The sequence below is a fragment of the Notolepis coatsorum genome (genome assembly GCF_963971535.1).
Source record: "Notolepis coatsorum genome assembly, chromosome: 10".
In the NCBI taxonomy this organism is placed as follows: domain Eukaryota; kingdom Metazoa; phylum Chordata; class Actinopteri; order Aulopiformes; family Paralepididae; genus Notolepis; species Notolepis coatsorum.
The window spans coordinates 109,537,612-109,562,314 of NC_140174.1; the positions used below are offsets into that span (position 1 = coordinate 109,537,612).

The 24,703-nt window shown below is 41.1% G+C and overlaps 1 protein-coding gene across 3 annotated transcripts in view; it reads right to left on the reverse strand.

Annotated features, from left to right (window-relative positions):
* The window catches only part of bmp2k (BMP2 inducible kinase), a 163,755-nt gene that overhangs the window by 66,031 nt on the left and 73,021 nt on the right, over nucleotides 1-24,703 (reverse strand). For 2 of the 3 annotated variants that reach the window (XM_084322714.1, XM_084322715.1), the window contains exon 3: nucleotides 16,170-16,275. In XM_084322714.1, coding sequence (XP_084178840.1) covers nucleotides 16,170-16,275 — 106 coding nt within the window. The other variant, XM_084322716.1, reaches the window with a different exon arrangement.

The following is a 24,703-nucleotide window of genomic DNA, read 5'->3' on the forward strand; positions in this document are numbered from 1 at the left end:
GGAGATACAGCTGTGTTCAGCACGGTGTCCAGCCCTCTCACAGCGAGGCAGAGAGTTTTGAGGAGCAAGGTGCCAGAATTATTAATTAATTAAAGCTGCACCAGTTTTTTCGGGGGAAACTAACCTCTGACAAATGATGTACGACTATGAGTAAACTGTTTGAAACTAGAAATGATCTGCTTGTCTGTGATGCTCCTCCCACCACCTTCACCTCAGAGTGCTTTTTTGCTTCACTTTGTTTCAAAGGGTGGTTCTTTTGGATTTGTCAAGATTCTAAACAAATTTCAAGTACGTATCCCGACCAATCTTTCACCGTCGACTAAAAACACACTTCAATCAATATATGAAATTAATAAAAAAAAATAAAAAACACTAACCTTCTTACTGTCCTATAATATCATGCACTCCTACTATACTAATATGTCTTATGTCTATGTACTCAATAATGCAGCACCAAAGTTTCAGCACCGTTTGATGAACATTGTTGCTCAGCTGATAAGAGTTGTACGCTTCCTGCTGACTTGTCGTACAGAACTTGTAAGTCGCTTTGGATAAAAGCATCAGCTAAATGACTAAATGTACATTTCAAGTACTTGTAACTAATTAGGTAATTTCTTTTTCTTCCCAAAATGACCCAGTGCATAAATGTTTATTTGATCACATCGTTACAGTTCAAACACATAACATCTGACCTGGTTGGAGTGATAAGTGATGATATAAGAGACAGCCCTACCGTGTACATGATATCTGAACCCCCCAGAGAACTGGCTCAGCAAAAGAGGAAATGGAAAAAGAACCCTGCTGACTTCTGTCTTCATCTGAACCGAAACCAAAGATAAGTAGTTTCACTTCCTGACAACACTTAGCACATGATGTCACACTGCAGCTCCACTTCCTGACAACAGTCAGCACATGATGTCACACTGCAGCTCCACTTGACAACACTGTCTCAGCACATGATGTCACACTGCAACTCCACTTCCTGACAGTCAGCACATGATGTCACGCAAGTAGAGGGCAGATTATTCTACCCCATACAAACACTAACAGTATGCAAAGAACAGTTTTATATAGGGCTATCAGGGCATGGAATTATCTTCCAAGTGACATACGCGACATAAGAGGTGTAGCAAGCTTCAAAAATAAATTAAAATCTTACATGTAGCCAATATTGACAATGCTGAGATATGCAATATGTTACCGTTGATGTACATATTTAGATATAATATGTTTGTGTGTTAATGTTGTTGTGGTTCCTCGGTTGGTACGTCTTGCTATGTTGTGTTTCCTTATTTGGTATGTCTTGCTATGTTTTAATTGTATTATGTTTTAATTGCAATGTATATGTTGTAATGTTTTAATGTTGTCTAGGACCCCAGGAAGACTAGTTGACGTCTCGGCGTCAGCTAATGGGGATCCTTTGCTAATAAACAAATAAACACTGCAACTCCACTTCCTGACAGTCAGCACATGATGTCACACTGCAGCTCCACTTCCTGACAACAGTCAGCACATGATGTCACACTGCAGCTCCACTTCCTGACAACACTCCGCACATGTCACACTGCAGCTCCACTTCCTGACAACAGTCAGCACATGAATCTTATTATTTTTTTAAATTTTATTTTTTTACTTTGATTTCTTTTTTTATGTTCGAAGCTCGTGCCATCGAACAAAGCTTCGAAGCTTCGAAGTATTTAAGACAGCCCTACTCGCACGGTGTGCGAGTGAAGATTACAGCCTCAGTCGTGCTTTTTTTTTCTCCGCTGATAAATCGTTAAAAAACTACAAGTCCCACATTGCACTCAAGCCAACGGTCCAATCACAGTAGAGTGACGTGACTGGTGTAATGGGAAATATTAAAGGACAAAAGAAAGAAAGGAAATGACCAATCGGAATCTCTCATTTGCTTGTTTACTTCCTGAAAGTCCGCCATTGCGCTATGCAAGACTTTCCCGAGACAGTAACATTAACCCTTTCTCTGCCACCAGGGCTGTACACTGCGATGATATCATCGCGAATTGCCCCTTTAATTGGCCGTTGCGATTGGTAAATATTATCTGGGGGCGGGCTTGCGAGCAGTGCTTTCAAGCCTTGCATTCGCATTTCACTCCTAAATTATCAAAGGCGTGTGATGACGCCACTCACGCGAGCTGAGCAGTGAGCACTCAGCAGGTATGATCAGCGGGAACAATCGACTGAGCACTCACTCTGATAGACTGGCTGACTGTCTGATTTAGCTATGAAGAAAAGTAAAGTTAGTATTGCTTCATATTTTCGACACGTTCGACCTCCTATAGTGAGCCGAACTGAACTGAACTCAGACACACAGAGAGAGCTGCGGCGTCTGCTAGGGATGGGTACCTTTCACATTTGAACCGATACCGGTACCGGTACCTGTGAATCGATACCGGTACCCAACGGTACCTTTTTTCGGTACTTAAAATTTTTTTTAAAAAAAATTAAAAAAAAAATGTTTTATTAATTTTTATTTTTTTTACTTTTTTTTTTATTTATTTTTTTACTTTTTTCTTTTCATGTCAACGTTCACACGCACAATATATGCTTACCTAGGATTTGACTTGATTCAACAACAAAGCAGTCGGAGCAATGACAAGCCAAAAACTGTCGAAATTTAATTTACCTACCTCAGTCGTAAAAAAAAATCCAAACTTCAAATAACTACAATTTCGACAGTTTTCGGCTTGTCATTGCTCCGACTGCTTTGTTGTTGAATCAAGTCAAATCCTAGGTAAGCATATATTGTGCGTGTGAACGTTGACATGAAAAGAAAAAAGTAAAAAAAAAAAAAAAAAGGTAAAAAAAAGAAAATTAATAAAAAATATTTTTTTTTATTTTTTTTTTATTTTTTTTTCGGTTTCTCACTTGATTCGATACTCGGTAGTACCGACGTGTTTCGGTTCGGTACCTCAAAAGTACCGAATTCGGTACCCATCCCTAGCGTCTGCTGCTCCTCCCGCACCCGTGGCTGTTGTAAACACTAGTCTCTAGTGCAGGGGTAGGCAACCCTAGGCACGCGTGCCTGCATAGGCACGCGGGGGCATTTGCATAGGCACAGGGGGCAGCATAAAAAAAAAAAAAAAAAGGGAAATTATAATTTTTTTTTTTTTGCTTTGAAATATTATAGTGAAATATTTTGCACTGTTGTCGCATTTATCTTGTTGAAATCCTCCCACAGGTTCTTTTTACTACCACATATTTAATTGAGACCCTTTATTTGTTTATTATTTCAATTTAGCTGGAAATACATTGCTACATCATTCAGTAACATTTGCAGAGCCTTATAACAAAAACATTATTACGGTCACCATTGTGACCAGTGGGATTAATCAACAAATTGTATTATTTATTTTTCTATTTCATTGAACATTGCACATGTTAAAAGCAATTTTTTTACTCAAAATGTGAATATTACCAAGTCAACTTGTGTTCTTAAAACAATGACAATAAACATAGTTTTATTAGGTTGAAATAATGTGGTTGTGTACTTATTTTTTTGTTAACTTATTATGGATTGAAAACTGAAAACCTTAATGCACAGTAACTGAACTCAATATTTTTAAGTTCTGGTAACTTATTATTATATATTTTTTTACAGTGTAGTCTTGCAATCAATCAAAACTTATTTACACGATATACCTCACATTCACCCTCCATTCACATCCTGGTGTTCTCCATTAGGCCTGTAGGTGGAGCTATGACAGCACACGTACAGTACACACACCAATGGTGTGTGATGTGTCCAAAAATGAATGGGCAAATGTGAGTGAAATGGTCACACTGTATGCAGCTGTTTGTCTGCATTGCATTCCCCCCCCCCCCCCAACTCAGATTTAGGGTTGATACAACCATCATAATAATATTGTTAATAATAACAATAACAATAATGATGTAATAATGTAAAAATTATCATTAAAAAGACATGATTATGAGAAAAAAAATTACGATGCATGGAATATTGTTGAGGCACACTAGTTACAACTATATTTCAAACAGGCACTCCATGTCAAAAAGGTTGCTGACCCCTGCTCTAGTGGAACACTGGGACCTTGGTGAGCCTGCCAGCCGGCTAGCTACTGATATCAACAAATCCTCCAGCAAGTCTAGTAGTGCATGATAGCTTGCGTTAGCTTACTGTTCAAAACGAAACGTCCCATTAAACTAAATAGTTCAGATAGCTCCTGATATCAATGTCTTATAAGTTATAACACTGAGTCGATGCGTATTCGAGCTGAGGGCACGCTGAATATAGTCAATAGGGCCCAGCTGCAGCGCCGGAGAATTCTGGCCGTAGCTGGAGGCTACAGTATAGGGTCCAGCTGCAGCTCCGGAGAATCCTGGCCGTAGCTGGAGGCTACTCGAGTACACACAGACAGTGGAGCTGGTTGGATATAGCGAGCATGTTGACTTGTTGCGTGGTGGCGATGTCTCGCAGATAATACAACTACAAGTATGATTATATAATATATATATTTTATTAATTTTTTTTTTTTTTTTTTTTTTTTAAATCAAAAACAATCGAAAATTTGCCCCTAAAAAATATTTTTTTGCCCCTAAATTTCTCATTTAGGGGCAAGTGTGCCCCTAGTGAAAAAGCTTAGCGTACAGCCCTGGCCACGCTTAAGTACATCCGTATACCATCCTCTGCCAGCTCTATTTGTCTATGGAGAAGTTCCCCTTCTTTGCAGGGCTATAACTTTTTAAATTGTATTGCTAAATTGACATTACTATGGCCCATTCAACGTCAATTATCTATCGTTTAGGATGTAGCAACGTTCTACTTTTTCATTGACATATTCATACTAAAATACGGTTTAAAGTATAAATATGTTTTTATCGTTTTCTGCAGCATTCTGCAGAACGTGATTAATAGCCCTAAATGCATTATATTGATGATCAAATACAGTTTGATAGCGATCGGCTCCAGATAAAAAATGTCAAATGTACGTGCTTCTAGAAGTTACTACTAATCATCGGATGTTGACCGGATGGGGGGGGGGGGGTCGTTTATAATTCCGTGGCCAACATTAGATGATTCATGTAGTGTGGGTGATATGATCATCAGAGCAGTTTGTATCGAACACGGTAATAATAAACGCTGAAACTTACCCCAGTCTCCTCGGGCCGTTGGGCGATGAGCGTGGAGCAAAAAGATTGCTATTATGGGATGTTGAAATATGCGATCCATTTCCAGGTTGTATAATAGTATATATGTCCAAATCATGTTGTTTATTGAGTTATTGGCAACGGATCGCTATCCATTGTGTCAAGCTCGAGTCCCGCAAGCGATAGCGAGTGGTCGGACCGAATATGGATGAGCACCAGTTCCTGCCGCTCATTTCCTGTTTGGGCGATCCGCCACCAGATGGTGCTCTTGAACCGTTGGAGAGTTGAGAGGAGATCAACAGGGGATCTCAAGACTCCGCGGGTGAAATATGATTGCCATCACAGATTTTTTTGAAATATTGATCTCAATGACGTGTTACGCCGTCATTGGCAGATTACGCATGGCGGAGAATGACGTGTTACGGCGTCCTTGGCGATTAAAGGGTTACGTTTTATGTAACTTATTCTAGTCTTACCAATAGCAATAGATTTTAGAACACCTAGATTTATCGATAGCAATAGTAATATAACGTTAATGCAACAAAACGAATGCCTTGCTTTGTTAACCCTTTATCTGCCAGGGATTATCTGATCTTAATCACCTCTCTGCCACCACTGTAAGTCTATGGAGATGTTCCCCTTCTTTGCAGGGCTATAACTTTTTAAATTGTATTGCTAAATTGACATTACTATGGCCCATTCAACGTCAAGTAGCTATCGTTTAGGATGTAGCAACGTTCTACTTTTTCATTCACATATTCATACTAAAATACGGTCTAAAGTATAAATATGTTTTTATCGTTTTCTGCAGCATTCTGCAGAATGTGAGTTATAGCCATAAATACATATATTAGATCATCAAATGTAGTTTGATACCGATTGACGTCATGATTAAAAATTTCAATTGTACAAGGTCCTAAACGTCATGCCTCATCATCTGCTGGTGACCGGGGGGGGGGGGGGGTTATAAGTCCGTGGCCGACGTTAGATCATTTATGTAGTATGGTCGATATATATATCAGAGAAGTTTATATGGATAATAATAATCAAACACGCTGAAACGCACCGCAGCTTCCACGTAGCGTTGGGCGATGCTACTGGAGCAAAAAGATCGTTATTATGGGATGTCGATCTTGTTGGTCCAGTTCAAGGTTGTATAATACTATATACGTCCAAATCATTTTGTTTATAGAGTTATTGGCAACGGATCGCTATCCAGTGTATCAAGCTGGAGTCCTGCGAGCGATAGCGAGTGGCCGGACGAAATATGGGTGAGCACCACTTCCGGCCGCTCACTTCCGGTTTTGGCACCTCGCGGATCGGCCACCAGATGGCGCTCTTGAACCGTTGGAGAGTTGAGAGGAGATCTACAGGACCCGTCAAGTCTCCGTGGGTGAAATATGATTGCCATGACAGATTTTTGAAATATTGATCTCAAAGACGCTGTACGACGTCATTGGCAGATTACGCATGGCGAGGAATGACGTCTAAACACGTCATTGTCGATTAAAGGGTTAATCATAACGTTGATGCAGTAGCGTATGTCATTGTGTTGGCTGTAATCGACCGTCAATCAATGGTCTACCTGACACGCAAACTCATAAACAATGTTTCTGTACTGGAGGTGTACAGTATTTCAATAGGCAACCCTGAAAGGATTCTTTTTCTAGAAGAGCAACACTAGCCAAAACATAGGCATTGTATGCATAAAAGGGGCAAAAGCTAAAGTTAAGTGACTGTTACTTTTGTAGCAGTAGTTTGATTTGATAGTTTATTTGATAGAGACAGCACATGTTAATGAACATCAAGTACAAAATACAAAATGTAAACATGCAGGGTTGTAGCAAGAGCTAATTTACACCAGGACAGCAAAACTCTTTCAATAAATAAATAGCCTGCTTAGGGTAAAAGCATTGTGACAATCAATGATAAAAAAACAACAATAAAAACAAGAAACAAGTTACATAAACTAAATCAGATAAAAAATGATCAGAGTTCTGGTTTTCCTTAAGATGCAGTTTAAGATGAGTCTTGAACATGGAGTATGTGGGGCACTCTCTAATCACAACTGGTAGGCTGTTCCAGTAGTTACCACCTTTAACAGAGAACACAGTTTTAGCAAAGGTAGTATACCGAAAAGGCACCTTACAGTCCCCTCTACTGATGGCCCTGGTGGTAATGCCAGTGTCTCCTTTTTGTTTAATGTCCATGCCTTTTTTATTAGGCCTAGTTGTTGGCTACAACTTTGCCACAGTAGGCATTAATCACTTAATAGTTCAAATGTCTGTGTCCCATTCCTGTTTGCACACGCAGATACACACACACAGTGGGCCAGTGACTTTGGTGGTATGTGCTATTGCACAGATGTGTGTCCCGTTCCCGTTTGCACATGCACGCACAGTACAAATATACATTTATATATATTTATAAAAAAAAAAAAAAAAAAAAAACTCTGTTACTTGAAATATTTTCACTGAGCTCCTAAATATTTTTGTGTACTCCTAAATTTCTTTGTGTGCTCCTAAATTTTCTCATTTAGGAGCACATGTGCTCCTTGTGAAAAAGGTTAGCGTAGAGCCCTGTGTTTGTATTAGTCATATTCCAACTTAACTGTGTGTGTGTGTGTGTGTGTGTGTGTGTGTGTACTACTGTACTATTACAGGTATTGAAATGAACAATGCAACTTCCTTATACAAAAAAAATATATATATGTTTTATGAATAATTAAATATCGATATTGCGGGAAATGAGTATTGAAACCGTTTTAAATATTCAGAATCGATATGTATCGAAAAATGTAAATCGTCCTAAATCATTCATTCGAATGAATGGATAAAATCGATTAATCGCCCAGCCCTGTCAGCACATGTCATACTGCAGGTTCACTCCCTACTATGTGAGCACTGTTGTTCACTCCCTACTATGTGAGCACTGTTCACTCCCTACTAAGGCCCTGTCCACACGAGCGCTGGATTTAATATAACCATGATTGTATGTGCGCAGTTGCACTGTTCGGCCACACACAACCGGGGATTTGCTACACTGCAACCGCGGTCTTGAAAACCGGAGCCCAGGGTGAAGTTTTGTGGTTTTGCAGTTGCGTGTGGGCATAGTAACCGAGGTTATTCCCAGTGTTTACAGCAGAGCTGTCGCAATTATTTCCCATGTTCACGGCAGACTGACTGCAGCAACCGAGCGCGGGGTAGAGAGATTAGAGCAGAGCCAGCTACACCAGTGTTTACAGCAGAGCTGTCCCAAGTAGCGTTATATGAAAATGATTGTAACAAACTTTGTTCGAAACGTATCGTCTGTGTTGAAGAGTGTTGTGATCGACTGATGTCTGTTGTCGCATTCCTGACCTGATGCTCAGAGTAAACATGTAGCTGCGGCTAAACTAAACTCATGTGTTGTCAAGTTATTGTTATAAGGAACCCAGTCCAGACTGCATCCCCTTAACAATTGTTTGTATTGAGCCGTATTGTATTGTACACATTCTGCAATGTGTTAAATAACGTTTGCATCCATTCATAGCGGTAACATTACCACATTACGTTAGCATTTAAGCTATATACTATACATAGATATAGCCATTCACATTAGCATGTAGCTAACAACACCGGTGGTCTTTTGTGAGACTAAACTATCCGCTCTTGGTGGTAAATTGTGTTGCTGATGGTTTTGTTTCATCAACAAATCAGAGGCAGAACATACAGTGAATGTATCCGTTTGTTTATTGCACTTTTAATGCAGTTTCTTTCTTTGCTGAAAATATATGTTCCGTTGGCAAAATGATGGCTATGGTGTTTCTAAACAGGAAGTTTAGTGAGCGTTCAACCTTTTCTGATTGGTTGAAATGGCCTTCATGTCTGAACAACATCGCCGCCTACTGTTTTGGCATTGTACTACATGTATCGGTTGCTGGTTTTTCCACTCGCCGTGGGTATGCAATTATATGCGGTTGTTCACCTGTGTGGACAGAGGTATATTTTTTTCAAACTTCGGTTACATTAAATCCAGCGCTCGTGTGGAGTGAGCACAGTCATTCACTCCCCCTATGTGAGCACTGTTGTTCACTCCCTACTAAGTGAGCACTGTTCACTCCCTACTAAGTGAGCACAGTCGTTCACTCCCTACTAAGTGAGCACTGTTGTTCACTCCCTACTAAGTGAGCACTGTCATTCACTCCCTACTATGTGAGCACCACTGTTCACTCCCTACTAAGTGAGCACTGTTCACTCCCTACTAAGTGAGCACTGTTCACTCCCTACTAAGTAAGCAGTCATTCACTCCCTACTATGTGAGCACCACTGTTCACTCCCTACTAAGTGAGCACAGTCGTTCACTCCCTACTAAGGCTATGGTTAGACTAGTGTATTCCTGGCGTTTTTTTATACGTTTTTGACGACGTATGATGTCCTATCTACACAGAAACGCGTTTTTTGGCGTTTTTTTGTGGATACGGCTGAAACGCAAAATTGTGTTTGCGTTTGGAGATACGCAAAAAAACGAGTCGACAAACAGCGTGTAGTCAGCACGCTAGCCGTTGTTGCGAAAACGCCCATGCGCAGTAGATACCATCTGCGTGCCCTTCCGGTGACAGCAGAGTGTGTGTGTGTGTGTGTTTGGGACAGAGCTCCGTGTCCCAAATAGCTTCAGCTACCATGTGTTGTCAAGTTATTGTTATAAGGACCCCAGTCCAAGCTACAACAGTCTGCATTCCCTTAACAATTGTTTGTATTGAGCCGTATTGTATTGTACCCATATGCAATATGTTAAATAAAGTTTACATCCATTCATTCTGCTAGCATTACCGATGGCATGAGCAGCTGGCTAACGTGAGCTATCAGGATTCAGACCCTGTTAGCTCAGAGTTCCTCTTTCAACTTAAGAAGCATTAAACAAAATGGCCCAGTCATCTATTCACCTTTGTTTAATACACACAGCGTTGTCTCTAATGTTATCTAACTACTGATAGCTCGCGATATCATCAGTTTTGATGCTGGCTAAGTAGCGTGAGCTAACGTTAGCTTCTAGCCACAATGCTATATTGTTATAATAGCATACTCCATTGACGTTAGCATGCAGCTAACAATGCTACAATGCTACCGATCGTTTTTTAGCCTAAACTATCCGCTCTTGGTGGTCACTTGTGTTGAGGTTAGTTTTGTTTCATCAACAAATGACAGGCAGAACACACAGTGAATGTATCCGTTTTGTTTATTGCACTTTTATTAGGCTTTGCTGAAAAAAGAATTGCTGCATTGAGCAAGATGGTGGCGCGGCATAGGCGCCTGCCTTATTGACATTTTGCTGGAGCTTCCAGGAAGTGTATTGGCACATTCGTTCTGATTGGTTGAAATTGCCTTCATGTTTGCCACCTACTGCCACCTACTGCTTTGGCAGTGTACTACATCAGTGTGCTCTGGTGACAAAAACGAAAAAAAAACGAAAGTGTGACTCGAGGCGCATGACGTCGCGGCGATACGCGGCGATGCGTATAAGAAAACAATACGAAGATGATACGAAAGGTGTAACCTCAGCCTAAGTGAGCACTGTTGTTCACTCCCTACTAAGTGAGCACTGTTGTTCACTCCCTACTAAGTGAGCACTGTTGTTCACTCCCTACTAAGTGAGCACTGTTGTTCACTCCCTACTAAGTGAGCACAGTCGTTCACTCCCTACTATGCGAGTAGGGATGGGTACCTTTCACATTTGAACCGATACCGGTACCGGTACCTGTGAATCGATACCGGTACCCAACGGTACCTTTTTTCTGTACTTTAGTCTCAAGAAATTTAATTTACCTACCTCAGTCGTAAAAAAAGAAAAACCAAACTTCAAATAACTACAATTTCGACAGTTTTCGGCTTGTCATTGCTCCGACTGCTTTGTTGTTGAATCAAGTCAAATCCTAGGTAAGCAAATATTGTGCGTGTGAACGTTGACAAAAAAGTAAAAAAAAATAAAAATAATAATAAAAAAAAAAATCTTTTATTTTATTTTTTTTTTTTTTTTCGGTTTCTCACTTGATTCGATACTCGGTAGTACCGACGTGTTTCGGTTCGGTGCCTCAAAAGTACCGAATTCGGTACCCATCCCTATATGTGAGCACTGTTGTTCACTCCCTACTAGCACTGCTGCCTCACAGCAAGAAGGTCCTGGGTTCAAACCCCAGCAGGGGGCCTTTCTGTGTGGAGTTTGCATGTTCTCCCTGTTTTCGCGTGAGTTTCCTCCAGGTACTCTGGTTTCCTCCCACACCATAAAGACATGCATGGTAGACAGGGACTACAGATGGAAACTAGCTCATTAGCTCAAATCTGCCACATTTACATTGATGTGGAAACTGAAGATGTTGATTAATGTGCACTGTCCCTGGAAAAAAAAAAAAAAAGATACACTTAACTTTAACTTACTATGCGACAGGGTTCGAAATTAACGGGGGCTTGGGGCAAAATGCCTGTGAAAATGGACAAAATGCCCTCGAAAATCAGTTAAGGGGGGCACAAAATGCCCCAGACAGTTACTAATTATATATATATATTCTGTTGAAGTCCGACATATTTAAATATCTCCGGTCATAATGTCCTGTGAAAATAATTCCCTCGCGACCTGTGTTTTGCTGATGAGAATGTCGGTGCGGGAGCTTGGTGCTGGATTAGCGAGAAGCATGCAACTGCAGAGCCGCAGAGCTCACAGTTGTGCCCGCACAGTGCAATACTCCAATTCAGCCATTGGGTGGGTAGCGCTGCTGAGCGGTCCCCAGACCGGACCTGATAGTGCCGCTGGCTCTGCAGTTGCATACTATTGGGATGAGTTTATCGCTTCGTTGGGAAGCGGAGATCGTCATTGGTTTCAGCGATCACGCAACGTTGAACCCCACGATAATGTTGCCGTCTCTCTCTGCCAAATGTCTCAGTTCTTCGCTTGATATAATTAATACAAATGTCCAATATAACGGAATTCGTTAGCTCATAAAAATTTTATTATAACAGACTGCTGTTAATATCGGGCCGACTGCCCACAGACACCTATTTGATTTCAAGTCAGGAGCAGCATGGAGTCTTGAGGGACTTATTTTATTTGGAATATATTAACACATTCCCTGCCACGCTTATATTCATCAATGTTTGATCACTGCCACCAGTCTAAGCCTATGGAGATGTTTACCTTCTTTGCAGGGCTATAACTTTTAAAATTTTATTGCTAAATTGACATTACTATGGCCCATTCAACATCGATTATCTATCGTTCAGGAATCAGGATGTAGGAACGTTTTACTTTTTCATTCACAGGTTCATACGAAAATACCGTCTAGAATATAAATATGTTTATCGTTTTCTGCAGTAATTCCTAGAACGTGAGATATAGGCATACACGCATATATAGATTATCAAATGCTGTTTGTTGGCGTTACACGCTATTAGGGCTGCAACGATTAGTCGACATAATCGATATTATAATTTTTTTTTTTTATTATAATTTTTTTGCACTACCTATCTTTGTGAAAGTGGCTTCTCAGCTCTGGTCCAGCTGAAGACTTCTTAGCTTAACATAACAGACTGACAGTCAGTTTGGGGGAACTAATGGGATAACTGGGGATGTTGTTTGGTCCTGACAAGAGTCTCAAAGTCTGGGGTGATGGTAGACAAAGCAACTCTGAGGTCATGCTCAATGTCCAATCTGTTCCTCTGCTCTGTCTTCAGCTGGACCAGAGCTGAGAAGCCACTTTCACAAAGATAGGTAGTGCAAAAAAAATCTAAAATTATAAAAGAATATATTTTATATATTTTTTAATTTTTTTTTCTCGATTAGTCGACTAATCGAAAAAATAATCGACAGATTAGTCGACTACCAAAATAGTCATTAGTTGCAGCCCTACACGCTATATTAAAAATGTCAACTGTACATGATTCTAAACGTTATGACTGATCATGCGCGGGTGAACAGGGGGGGGGGGGGTCGTTTATAATTCCGTGATCGTCGGTAAATGCTTTATGTAGTATGGGTGATATATTGATCGGAGCAGTTTGCATGGATAATAATAAACAAACAGGCTGAAAGTAACGTCAGCGTCCTCTTACCGTTGGGCGATGAGACTGGAGCAAAAACATCCCACTTATTTGACGGCGATCGCCTAAATCCATTTCCGGTTTGTATAATCATAATACACTGCCAAATCGTATCGATTATTGCGTTATGGCAGCGATCGCTACACAGGGACGTGTGTATACAGTCGCGCAACAATAAGCGAGTGGCCGGACGCATTTCGGAGACGCACCGAGATCCAACCGGCCATTTCCGGTTTGGCAACTCGCCGATCATCCACCAGGGGGCAGTATTGAAGCGTTGCAGAGTTGTGCCGGCTCACACTGCATCAGACCAGGCTCCGTGAGGGAAATATGAATACCATGGCGAAAAAATTTAATATGATCTCCAATAACGTCGTACGCCGTGATCTGGCAGAATTAGCATGACCTTGAAACACGTTTTTGGCGCAGGATGTGTTAATGAATGTATATATGCATATATTTGTCCGGGAGATTGAAATCTTCCAGGACACGGAGACCGGCCCCAGTATTTTCTAACGGAAACCCTGATGGAGACTAGGGATGCACCGAAAATTTGGCTACCGAAAATTATCGGCCGAAAATGGTTAAAAAGGCTCTTTCGGCCAAAAGGGTTTTAGCACCGAAAATATATGACCGAAAGTCAAATAACGTGTTGTTGTGATGACGTCATCAAAACGCGACTACAGACATACCGGTAGCATGCGCAACATGTAACGTGATCAGCTTGGCAGCTCTTCCTGCATTCTACAGCCTGTGATAACTAACTCCTCTTGGGAGTAGGGATGCCCTCCGAAACCCGGTTCTAAACTAAATTAGAAAAAACCGGAGTATTGATCAGCTCCGACGTTAACGGTACTGCTATCAGTAGTCTAGGAGCGGATTAGCTACGGAGCTAACAGTGTACCATCCATCTGCAACGCAACGGTGGCAGCAACAGTGGACACTGAGTAATGTTAACGTTATGACGAGTTCATACTACACTACACGTATGAACTCGACATAACGTTAACGTTACTCCGTTTAAATGAAGTGTTTAATTAGCAGCAATCAGTTGTTGAAAATGTACAAGTGAACCAAACTTCTCCTCCATTGCAAACACTGCAACGCTCCCAGCTGTGACACAATTTCACCCGTGCGCACTGACAGCTATGCGTTCTCGGCTTCCCTCATGTTAAGGGGGGCCGGGGGGGACAAAAAGCCCCAGACAGTTTACTAATGATATATATATATATGGAGACATTATTAATGTCATTAACATTACGTTATCAAACATAGTATAAACATTTATATTACTATTTATTTAACTGACGAGTGAAAGACGTGATTTATTAAATCTGTTTTGATTAGACGCCGATGTCGACGTCACTCTCCCCACCCTCTCACATTAGCAGGTGAGCAGCTCACCAGCATTTGATGGCATTTTGAAGACGGACAAGATGGAGCGTTTTTTATCAAACTATAAAAACACAAAGGAAAAAGAGTCTGAGAAGCAGATTCCCCAGGTCCTCAAATAAAAAAATGTAAAGCGGAGTATGATGGAGTCGTGGGGATTAGACTGGGTAGGGGTTGAGGAGGATGCTACCGGTCAACATATCATTTATTGCAAAGCTTGTCGTGAGACTCCGGCTGCAAACACGGCTAGTGTTCGAGGAGCTTGTGTGGATCTTTTTGTCCGCGGGACGAAGACTGTCAAAAATGTGGATGTAAGGATGTTTAATAACCGTTTATCATACAAATTCAGTGCCCCCGAAATAAATAAAAAAAGCCCCCGAAAATCAATTAACACTTTGATTGCCTAAGGCTAAATTCATGATATACCATCCCTTGCCAGCTCTATTTGTCTATGGAAAAGTTCCCCTTCTTTGCAGGGCTATAACTTTTTAAATTCTATTGCTAAATTGCCATTATTAGGGCCCATTCAAGGTCCTATATGTATTGTTCATTGTGTAGCAACGTTAAACTTTTTCATTCACATATTCATAGTAAAATATGGTCTAAAGTATAAGTATGTTTTCATCTCTTTCTGCAGCTTTCTCCAGAACGTGATTTATAGCCCCAAATGCATTATATTGATGATGAAATACAGTTTGGTAGGAATCTGTGCGAGATCAAAAATTTCAATTGGACGTACTTCTAGAAGTTTCTACGTATCATCTGATGATGACCGGATGGGCGGGGGATCGTTTATAATTCCGTGGGCAGCGTTATATCATTCATCTAGTGTGGGTGATATGATCATCAGAGCAGTTTATATCGAACACGTTCAAAAATAACGCTGAATCTTACCGTATCTTCCTCGCGCCGTTGGACGATGAGCGTGGAACTGAAATATTCCTATTATGGGATGTAGAAATACGCGATCTATTTCCAGGTTGTATAATAGTATATACGTCCAAATCATGTTGTTTATCGAGTTATTGGCAACGGATCGCTATGTATTGTGTCGAGATCGAGTCCCGGGACCTATAGAGAGTGCCCGGAAGTAATATGGGTGAATAGCACATCGTCCTAGTAACTTCCTCTTTGGCGATTGCGCCGATCGGCCACCAGATGGCGCTCTTGAACCGCTAGAGGTTTGAGAGGAGCTCAGAACTGTGTGTGAAGGCTGCGGATGGAAAATATGATTCCGATCACAGATTTTTGAAATATTGACATTAAAGACGAGTTACGGCGTCCTCGGCAACTTGAGCATGGCGGGGAAGGACGCCTAAACACGTTTTCGGCACTTAAAGTGTTAAGGGGGGCAAAAAAAGCCCTTGAATTTTTTTTCTTTTTTTTCTAACCCTGCTATGCGAGCACAGTCATCTACTACTGGTTTAGTGAAGGTTCCCAACAACAATACCATCATCTACTACTGGTTTAGTGAAGGTTCCCAACAACAATACCATCATCTACTACTGGTTTAGTGAAGGTACAATACTCCATGAGGATGAGCACGTACCTTTACAATACTCCATGAGGATGAGCACGTACCTTTACAATACTCCATGAGGATGAGCACCTCCCACACGCTGTCAGACACGGCGCTGATGCTGGAGTCCAGGTAGTCCACAATGTTCTTGTGCCCCGACAGCTCCTTCTGCAGACAAGAACACAATATATATATAGATATTAGGGGTGGGAATCAGCAGAGGCCTCACGATACGATATTATCACGATACTTAAGTCACGATACGATAGTATTGAGATTCAAAATATATTGCGATTTATTACCTTTTTTCAACAGCAAAGTAAAACTTTGTCAACATGTTTTATCTAATCAAATAAAGTTTTCAGTCTGTTCATCTCACTTCAATAACTTTTACTGCAGAAAATGGGATCTCTCAAGCAGACAGATGTCAACACTGTAACACTGTGTTGCATGTACCTGACAAACTGAACTGTTTGTATTAGTCATATTCCAACTTAACTGAATGCACACTTGTGCGTGTGTGTGGACTACTGTACTATTACAGGTATTGAAATGAACAATGCAACTTCCTTATACATATAGTTTCAATACTGTTTCATGAACATTGTTACTGGGCTGAAAGAGTTGTACCTTTCCTGCAGACTTGTAGAACCTGTAAGTCACTTTGGATAAAAGCATTCAGCTAAATGACTAAATGTAAATGTGGATGGTACTACGGTCACAATCAATAAAAACTAGGGATGCTCGATATTGGCTTTTTTACCGATATACCGATATTGTCCAACTCTTAATTTCCTATACCGATATCAACCGATACCGATACCCCCCCCCCAAAAACTGAATAATTTCATGTAATTAACATTACATACATCTTGTCATGGAATTAACACATTATGCATACTTTTGACCATAAATAAAATCAGAAATTGTTCTTACTTATTTTATCATTTTTTTTACCGATGCCGATAATTTCCGATATCACATTTTAATGCCAATATCGGCCGATAATATCGGACATCCCTAATAAGAACACTTTGTCCACCTCTGACGTGAGGTGGACTGTTATGATATCATGGCCTGTATGTCTCTCTGCACTGCTGCCTCGCAGCAAGAAGGTCCTGGATTCGAATACCAGCAGGGGGCCTTTCTGTGTGGAGTTTACATGTTCTCCCTGTGTTCTCAACACTTCAACACGCTGCCCGAGAGGAGCGGGAATCAAACCGAGAACCTTCCGATTACCAGACGACCTCCTGAGCCACTGTGCTAAGAAATGACTCTACCAATCAAAAACATCATTTGTAAGCAAGAAATGGGGCTAGACAAATGTGAACTATCCCTTTAAAGTGTGCAAGTGTGTAGTATATGCACACACGTGTATGTGTGTATTGGTAGGTCATGGAATACCAATACCACTATGACTGTATGCTGTAGAAAATGACACCTAACATTACAGTAATGACACACACCTAACATTACAGTAATGACACACCTAACATTACAGTAATGACAGACACCTAACATTACAGTAATGACACAACTAACATTACAGTAATGACACACGTAACATTACAGTAATGACACACCTAACATTACAGTTAGGCTTGGGTGGTATCCTTTTTTTCACACCGGCAAACCTTTATGATATAATACCCCGGTGCACGGTATGACTTTCATTTTCATCAGCGGGGGGGGGGGGGGGGGGGGGGGACCCGTGTTACCAAGTAAACAAATCATCGTCAGCTCTCAGAATGGTTAGTCCCGCACCGGTAGAAGCCCGCACCATTTTAGCGTTAGCATCTAGCCATGGCAGACTATTTGATTCCTTAAGGGCTAGAAATTGCCTGGGTTTTGGTGATATGCTCCCGAAATGCTCCCGTTGTTTGGCTACTTCTATGTGCAGTGAAAACTACTTGAATGCTTTATAACCTAGTCATTGATTTAGTTCAGGGTAATCTAAGATTAGCCGCAGAGCTAACGCTAGTTAACGGGAGCTAACGCTAGTTATTCAAGCTCAGTAGCTCACAGAGAGAGATAAACAGCTGACCACGGATAGTACAGGACGGTACAAATACAATAAAAAGGCGGGTGGGGGCTGTTGTGTAAACCTTGTACTCTTTAGTTCACATATAATAAGAGACGGATTATTTGCTTGCTCCACCAGTTGCTCCACAACAACACACACCAACTCTCGTCACAACGCTTTACGGTATTTTCACAGCACTGTCGCAACATTACCGTAAAACGTGAACACCGTTGTGACCCACTCGCTCCACTAGAGCGGTCTCGCCCTCTGCTGGCGCGTGTGTGCACTACACTCAGTGTGTGCACTACACTCAAAACTCCGTTTCACTGTTATAGAAACTGAAGCGCATCTGTGATTTTGACGTGACGGACGGTATTGAAAATCAATACCTTCGGTATTTCTAAATACCCCGGTATACCTTAATACCGTCATACCGCCCAAGCCTAATTACAGTAATGACAGACCTAACATTACAGTAATGACATACACCTAACATTACAGTAATGACAGATACCTAACATTACAGTAATGACACACCTAACATTACAGTAATGACACACCTAACATTACAGTAATGACACGCACCTAACATTACAGTAATGACACACCTAACATTACAGTAATGACACACACCTAACATTACAGTAATGACACACCTAACATTTGTAGCGGTGTCTACTTATAGTGCCTATAATATTTTTCCCGTTGGGCGCCAGACAGGGCCAAACCCTGCCAATGCAAATCAAATTACCTTTTTAATTGGTTAATTAAGCCTATAGCTCCGGTATAAGACTGTACCACATAAAGGTAGACAAATAATTGAATTAATAGTAGGCCTAGACTACTGAGCAAGCTAAATCATAGGTTAGTTTGCTCAAATGTAACATGTCAAAATCAAAATGTCCATGTATTGGATTCAATTCAAATCATAAGCAACATTTCATAAAACAAACAATTCATTTTCAGTCCAGCATGTGTATTAAACTCCCATAGACCAGTCAGGTCACTCAATTCAGTTCAGTCCGTGATCATGTATATGCGTTTGTCAATAGTTCAGACTCTCAATAGTTTGTGATGAACGCAACGCAAATGAGCGAATGAATGACTCAAAATAGAAAGTCTCAAAAGAAAAGATGCGTGTGTGTGTGAGGTGAGTGCAGGGGGGAGAGAGGGGCGTTTGGGCTTGGGGGCGTTTGGGTTAGGGCTGGAGAGGACCGTGAGGTGTCGGCTATGTGTAGCCGCCTGTAGGAAGCTTGGATAGGGGAATGTTGGAGTCGGAGACACTTGCGTCACAGACTTGGAACAGGGGCAAACAAACACAGTGCAGCGTGTAGCCTACCGCACCGAAGTTCGCGTTGGGTGAAGAAGATGATCACGTAGATGTCCGGACTAATCCACGTCGGTCATCCCGTGCCAGGTAAGGTTTACTTGCGCGTTTTCAACATTATCTAATGCGGTTCACTTTCTCACTGTTCTTTATATCGGCTGCACGTCTTCCTTCATTGAAACAAACATCCAAACTCGCCGCTCTCGCTTCCCGTCACGTCTCTCCTCCTATCCGCTATCAGAGCCAATATGAGCGCATCCGTAATTGACAGCCATAAAGGGACAGGCGCACTTTTACCAGGCAGGTTAAAGCCGCTCTGTTACACATTACAGTATGACACACCTAACATTACAGTAATGACACACACACCTAACATTACAGTAATGACACACACCTAACATTACAGTAATGACACACACCTAACATTATTTACAGTAATGTAAATAGTAATGTTACCGCTTACCTCCCTCTCCCAAACCGTTCCTACAATTTTTTTTTATGTTGCATGATCATGTATATTTATTTTGTATTATAATTTTTTTTATGTTTAAATATCAACATTATCTGGCAATCCTCAGTAAATACTATCAAACTCCTCTGATGTCAGACCAGATATGAGACACGTGCACACACAGAAAAGGAGAATGGCTTAAATTATTTTAGAATACTTCAGCTAATGAAGTTAAATGTTTATTCAACTATCTAGTTCCGTTTTTATAGTGCAACGTTTTTTCTACTTAAACATTAATTGAGACTCCCGGAGTCAGCATTGCCTGCGGCTTGGGCCGATCATCATACTAACTCGTTTGGCTGAGTTAGCGGGAGGGAAGTCGTGGGTGGTAATCTGGCGTTGTGGACAGCAACGCCTACAGGTCAGGTCTGGGCGCCTGCTCAGCGAAAGGCAGGAAATGGTGAAGGCAGCGTGACCTCCCACGCGTTACACTTCACCAATGAGAGTCCTCGCTGCCAGGTGAAAAGAGAGCCGCTGGCTGTCTCCACATGTGTCGGAGGAAGCATGTGGTAACTTCAGGGTTCCCTTGTACCGACCAGTAGGGGGAACATGCGCACAACGACCAGGTAGGGGAGGGGGGGAATTGGCATAACGACTAAATTGGGATGGAGAGAAAAAGCATAGAAAAATCAGGCGGAGAGAAAGAGGATTAAAAAAAAAAAAACATTAATTGAACCACGTGACTAGAGAGAGACTATCATGTAGATTATTCTGCTTTGTGTTTTTGAGTTTACATGTGATGTATTGTATACATGCACTTTTATTATGTTCTTGTGTGATGTATCGCACATTTTATTGCCGTGTGATGTATTGCAAATGTTATTGCTGTCATCTTGGCCAGGTCTCCCTTGCAAAGGAGATCTTGTATCTCAATGGGACTTCCTGGTTAAAAAAAAAAAAAAAAATATATATATATATATTTATTTTTTTATTGCATGCTTTGCGATTTGCTAATTGCATCATTTCAAATCGTGTTTTCGATTTATTTAAAATCGATTAATCGTTCAGCCCGAATGACAGACACACCTAACATTTTCAGAACACGCCAGCATTGTTTACATTTACATTTACATTTAGTCATTTAGCTGACGCTTTTATCCAAAGCGACTTACAAGTTCTGTCAGATAATGGTTGAAGAAGTGAGTCTTTAGTCGACGGCGAAAGATTGGACGGGATTCGGCTGTCCTAACTGGGATGGGTAGTTCATTCCACCATTGTGGGGCAAGGACTGAGAATAGGCGGCTTCTCTTTGATGACCCTCCGGGAGCTTGGATAGGAGTAGATCTGAGGCGGCCAGAAGACGCAGAGCGTAGGGGTCTTGAGGGTGTGTAGTTAGAGACCATTGACCGGAGGTAGGCGGGAGCGGTTCCCTTTGCCGCACGGTATGCTAGGTCGAGGGCCTTGAAGCGGATACGTGCAGCAATGGGGAGCCAGTGCAGGTCCCTAAGAAGTGGGGTGACATGGGCTGACTTCGGTAGGTTTGAGATCAGTTTGAGATCAGGTTGTGCAAGTGTTGCCGGTCCGGTGGGTGTGTGTGTGTGAGAGTCTGTGTGCATATGTTACACATTGTTCCAGTGAACACACACCTGATCAAATAGCTAAGAATGAGAGATTCAATAGTTTTATTGGTCACATACATACACGAGACATGTAGTGAAACGAAGGTGGCCATGCCCGCCTCGATTGCAAAAATACAAATAAATAATAAAATAGAATGGATAAAATAGACATGATAAAAAGTAGTAATTTAGTAATAAGAATAAAATACAATGCTAAGCTTAAGAAATAATGGTAATGAGTACTATATACAAATATGCAGTTATTTTTTAAAGTGACCTTTGTTGTAGTGTGTTTGTGTGTGGGGTGTGTGAGTGCAAGTGAGGATGTGTGGTGTGTGTGTGTGTTCATGTGTGCTTGAGTAGGCCTGTCGCGATAAGCAATAAATCAATTTATCGCGCGATAATGAAAATGAATGCAATGATTTTGACGGGCGCAATTAATTGCTATTTGCGTGTTTGTTTGAGCACCATGCGTATCCGCGAGCCACAGTAAACAAACGCTGTCATGGTGCTCACAGGAGCTCTCGTGCTGTACTCTGTAGCATGGGCCGCGGAACGCATTTCGAATGGGGTAGGGCCAAGTTCACTGAAATTGAGACCCTTGTCTGTATTCATCCTATATTTTTCCTATATATACATCACAGCCAACCTCTGTAGTAACGGCAGCGGCCCCGCCTCCCCACACGGAGACTAGAATGACTGACAAGAGGTTCTGGTTCCCGCCTCATTAAAACAAACACGCAAATAGCAATTAATCGCTATACAGAATTAAGGCTATACAGAATAGACTACTACAGAAATAAATGCATTGAAACTTAGTTCGAATGCATTCATTTCTGTAGTAGTCTATTCTGTATAGCCTATAGCGTATAGCAGGGGTGGCCAACCCGCGGCTCGAGAGCTGCATGCGGCTCTTTGCCCATCAATGTGCGGCTCTTCCATCCATACAAAAAATAAATAAAAAAAATGTATGTCACTCATTCCATAAGGACGTAGAATAAACATTTATAAAAATATTTAAATGGTCCATTTGCATGTTCTTGGTATCTGAATCTAGAGACATATATGGATCAGTGTCAGAAATAGTGTGTGTGTTACTAGGCTTGAGTAAATTGTAATGAACCAAAGGAGAATATCAATTCTATTTAAAAAAATAAAATAAATTCGTTGACTGTGAATAACACCATGCTAAAATTGACCAGACCTGAAAAATCTAAGCAAATTAATAAAGGGAAGATGATTAAACAGAAGGTTTTGTAGATACAGTACAGAATTCTACCATCTTTTTTATAATGTAAATTTCTCCACCATTTTTCATAGTATTCAGGGGAGGAAACTAACTTTTTGGCTTACCAGCCAACTGGCGAGTATCTGATTTTTTTTACCAGCCAAACAGATTTTTTACCAGACAAAAAAAATCACTAATTGTGATAATTACTTCTTTGTATGTCAAGCCGCGTCAATGTTGTGTATGCATCTGGGTAGGCACACTGTGCCTTTAAGACAGCACGGTGGTCTTACGACAGTGCTGTGAAGTACCGTCAAGTGTTGTGGTAACGTCAGTTGGGTTGGTGTGCTGTTGTGCACAGTGCACTGGTTGAGCTAGCCCCTTTCGTGACTGCGATGTGCAAGCCAGGGGCTTTTGAGCATGAAATAAAATGTCTAACCTTACGTCGTAGTCCGGTGCTTTTTTGGAAACATTATAGTCATAACAGATACACCTAGCTGGCTGCTTTGAGCACACGGGGCTAACGTTAGCTAGCAAGCAGCTATAGCTAAAACGCTAACTAGAAGCTAACCACTGTATACAGTTCCAGTAGACTAACATTACACTTCTGTGATTTAAATGTGTCCTTAGTAACTTATACTCGAGGGTTGTACTAGGGTTGGATGCAGTTCCCCGTTGGTCAGTCTGTCTGTTTTCCATCTTCTGCTGTGTTTAACGTTATCTGTTTGCGAGTGCTCCTGATGGCTAGCCTAGTACCGCGGGACTTTTATTATTATATGTCCGCGGGTTGGCCAGTACTGCGCAAACGTTTATTAAACATTATATGTCCGTGGGTGGTCTTGTGCAGTGCTCTCGTGGCACTGTCAACTAAAGCGAACACTCAGAAGACGCGCACCGTTTGCCAGTGCAGTGATTGCAGAATGTTTTATTTTTTTGTATACTCGCCAGCAGGGGAGGAAACTAACTTTTTGACTTACCAGCCAACTGGCGGGTATCTGATTTTTTTTACCAGCCAAACGTAAAAAATACTAGCATTTGGCCAGTAAAGTGGCCTAATTTCCTCCCCTGATAGTATTGCAACGCCGTTTTTTGCAAGACGTTCACAGAAAGGTAGAGAAACTAACTGCGTTCTGTTTTATGGCAATAACATTCAGGTTTGTGGGAGATAATCCCAAAAAATAAGAGAAATAAAAAAGTTAATCCAGAAGTCAGATGATTGACAGGGGCTGGTGTGAGCTGGGTAGGGTAGTTTTTCAAAATTCGAAAGCCCCGAGTCTCTTCCTTCAAAAGACTATGCTCACTTTTGGCTGTGCCACTTCCTCCTGTCAATATGAGCTGGTTTCCGACTCAATGCCCTGAGCTTTTTATAATCTTATATTTCACTAATAACAGTAAAAATAATTGGTAAACAAACATAATGCTAAAAATATACACTTTTACTGTATATCTCTGGCTTAAGAGGTTAATTAACCCTGTGAGGCCCAAATTAAAAAGACATTAGCAACTTCAGAGGCCAGAGGGTGGGACATATAAACACATTTACTATCAAATAGCATTGTGAGGCTGAACAACAGGACCAATTGACTATACATGTGGTTAACATTTTTTAAATAAACATTATTTTTTTAAATGGCTAGAAGTGATTTTGTAATTTTGTAAACCGTGGGTCTCACATGGTACTTTTAACCCTATGAGGCCCAAATAAAAAAAGACATTAGCAACTTCAGAGGCCAGAGGGTGAGACCTATAAACACATGAAGGGTGCCGTGACTGAAAAAAAAGGTTGAGAAACGCCGGTATATTTTTGTGGCTCTTAGTCTCCGACTGGTTGGCCACCCCTGGCGTATAGCATCTAGTCTAAATGTCTATCTTTAGCGGACAACTTTGCAGCAGGAATATTGTTTGGGATTCGGCAAGCAGGCATTCGTTATTGAAAGTGAAACACTGA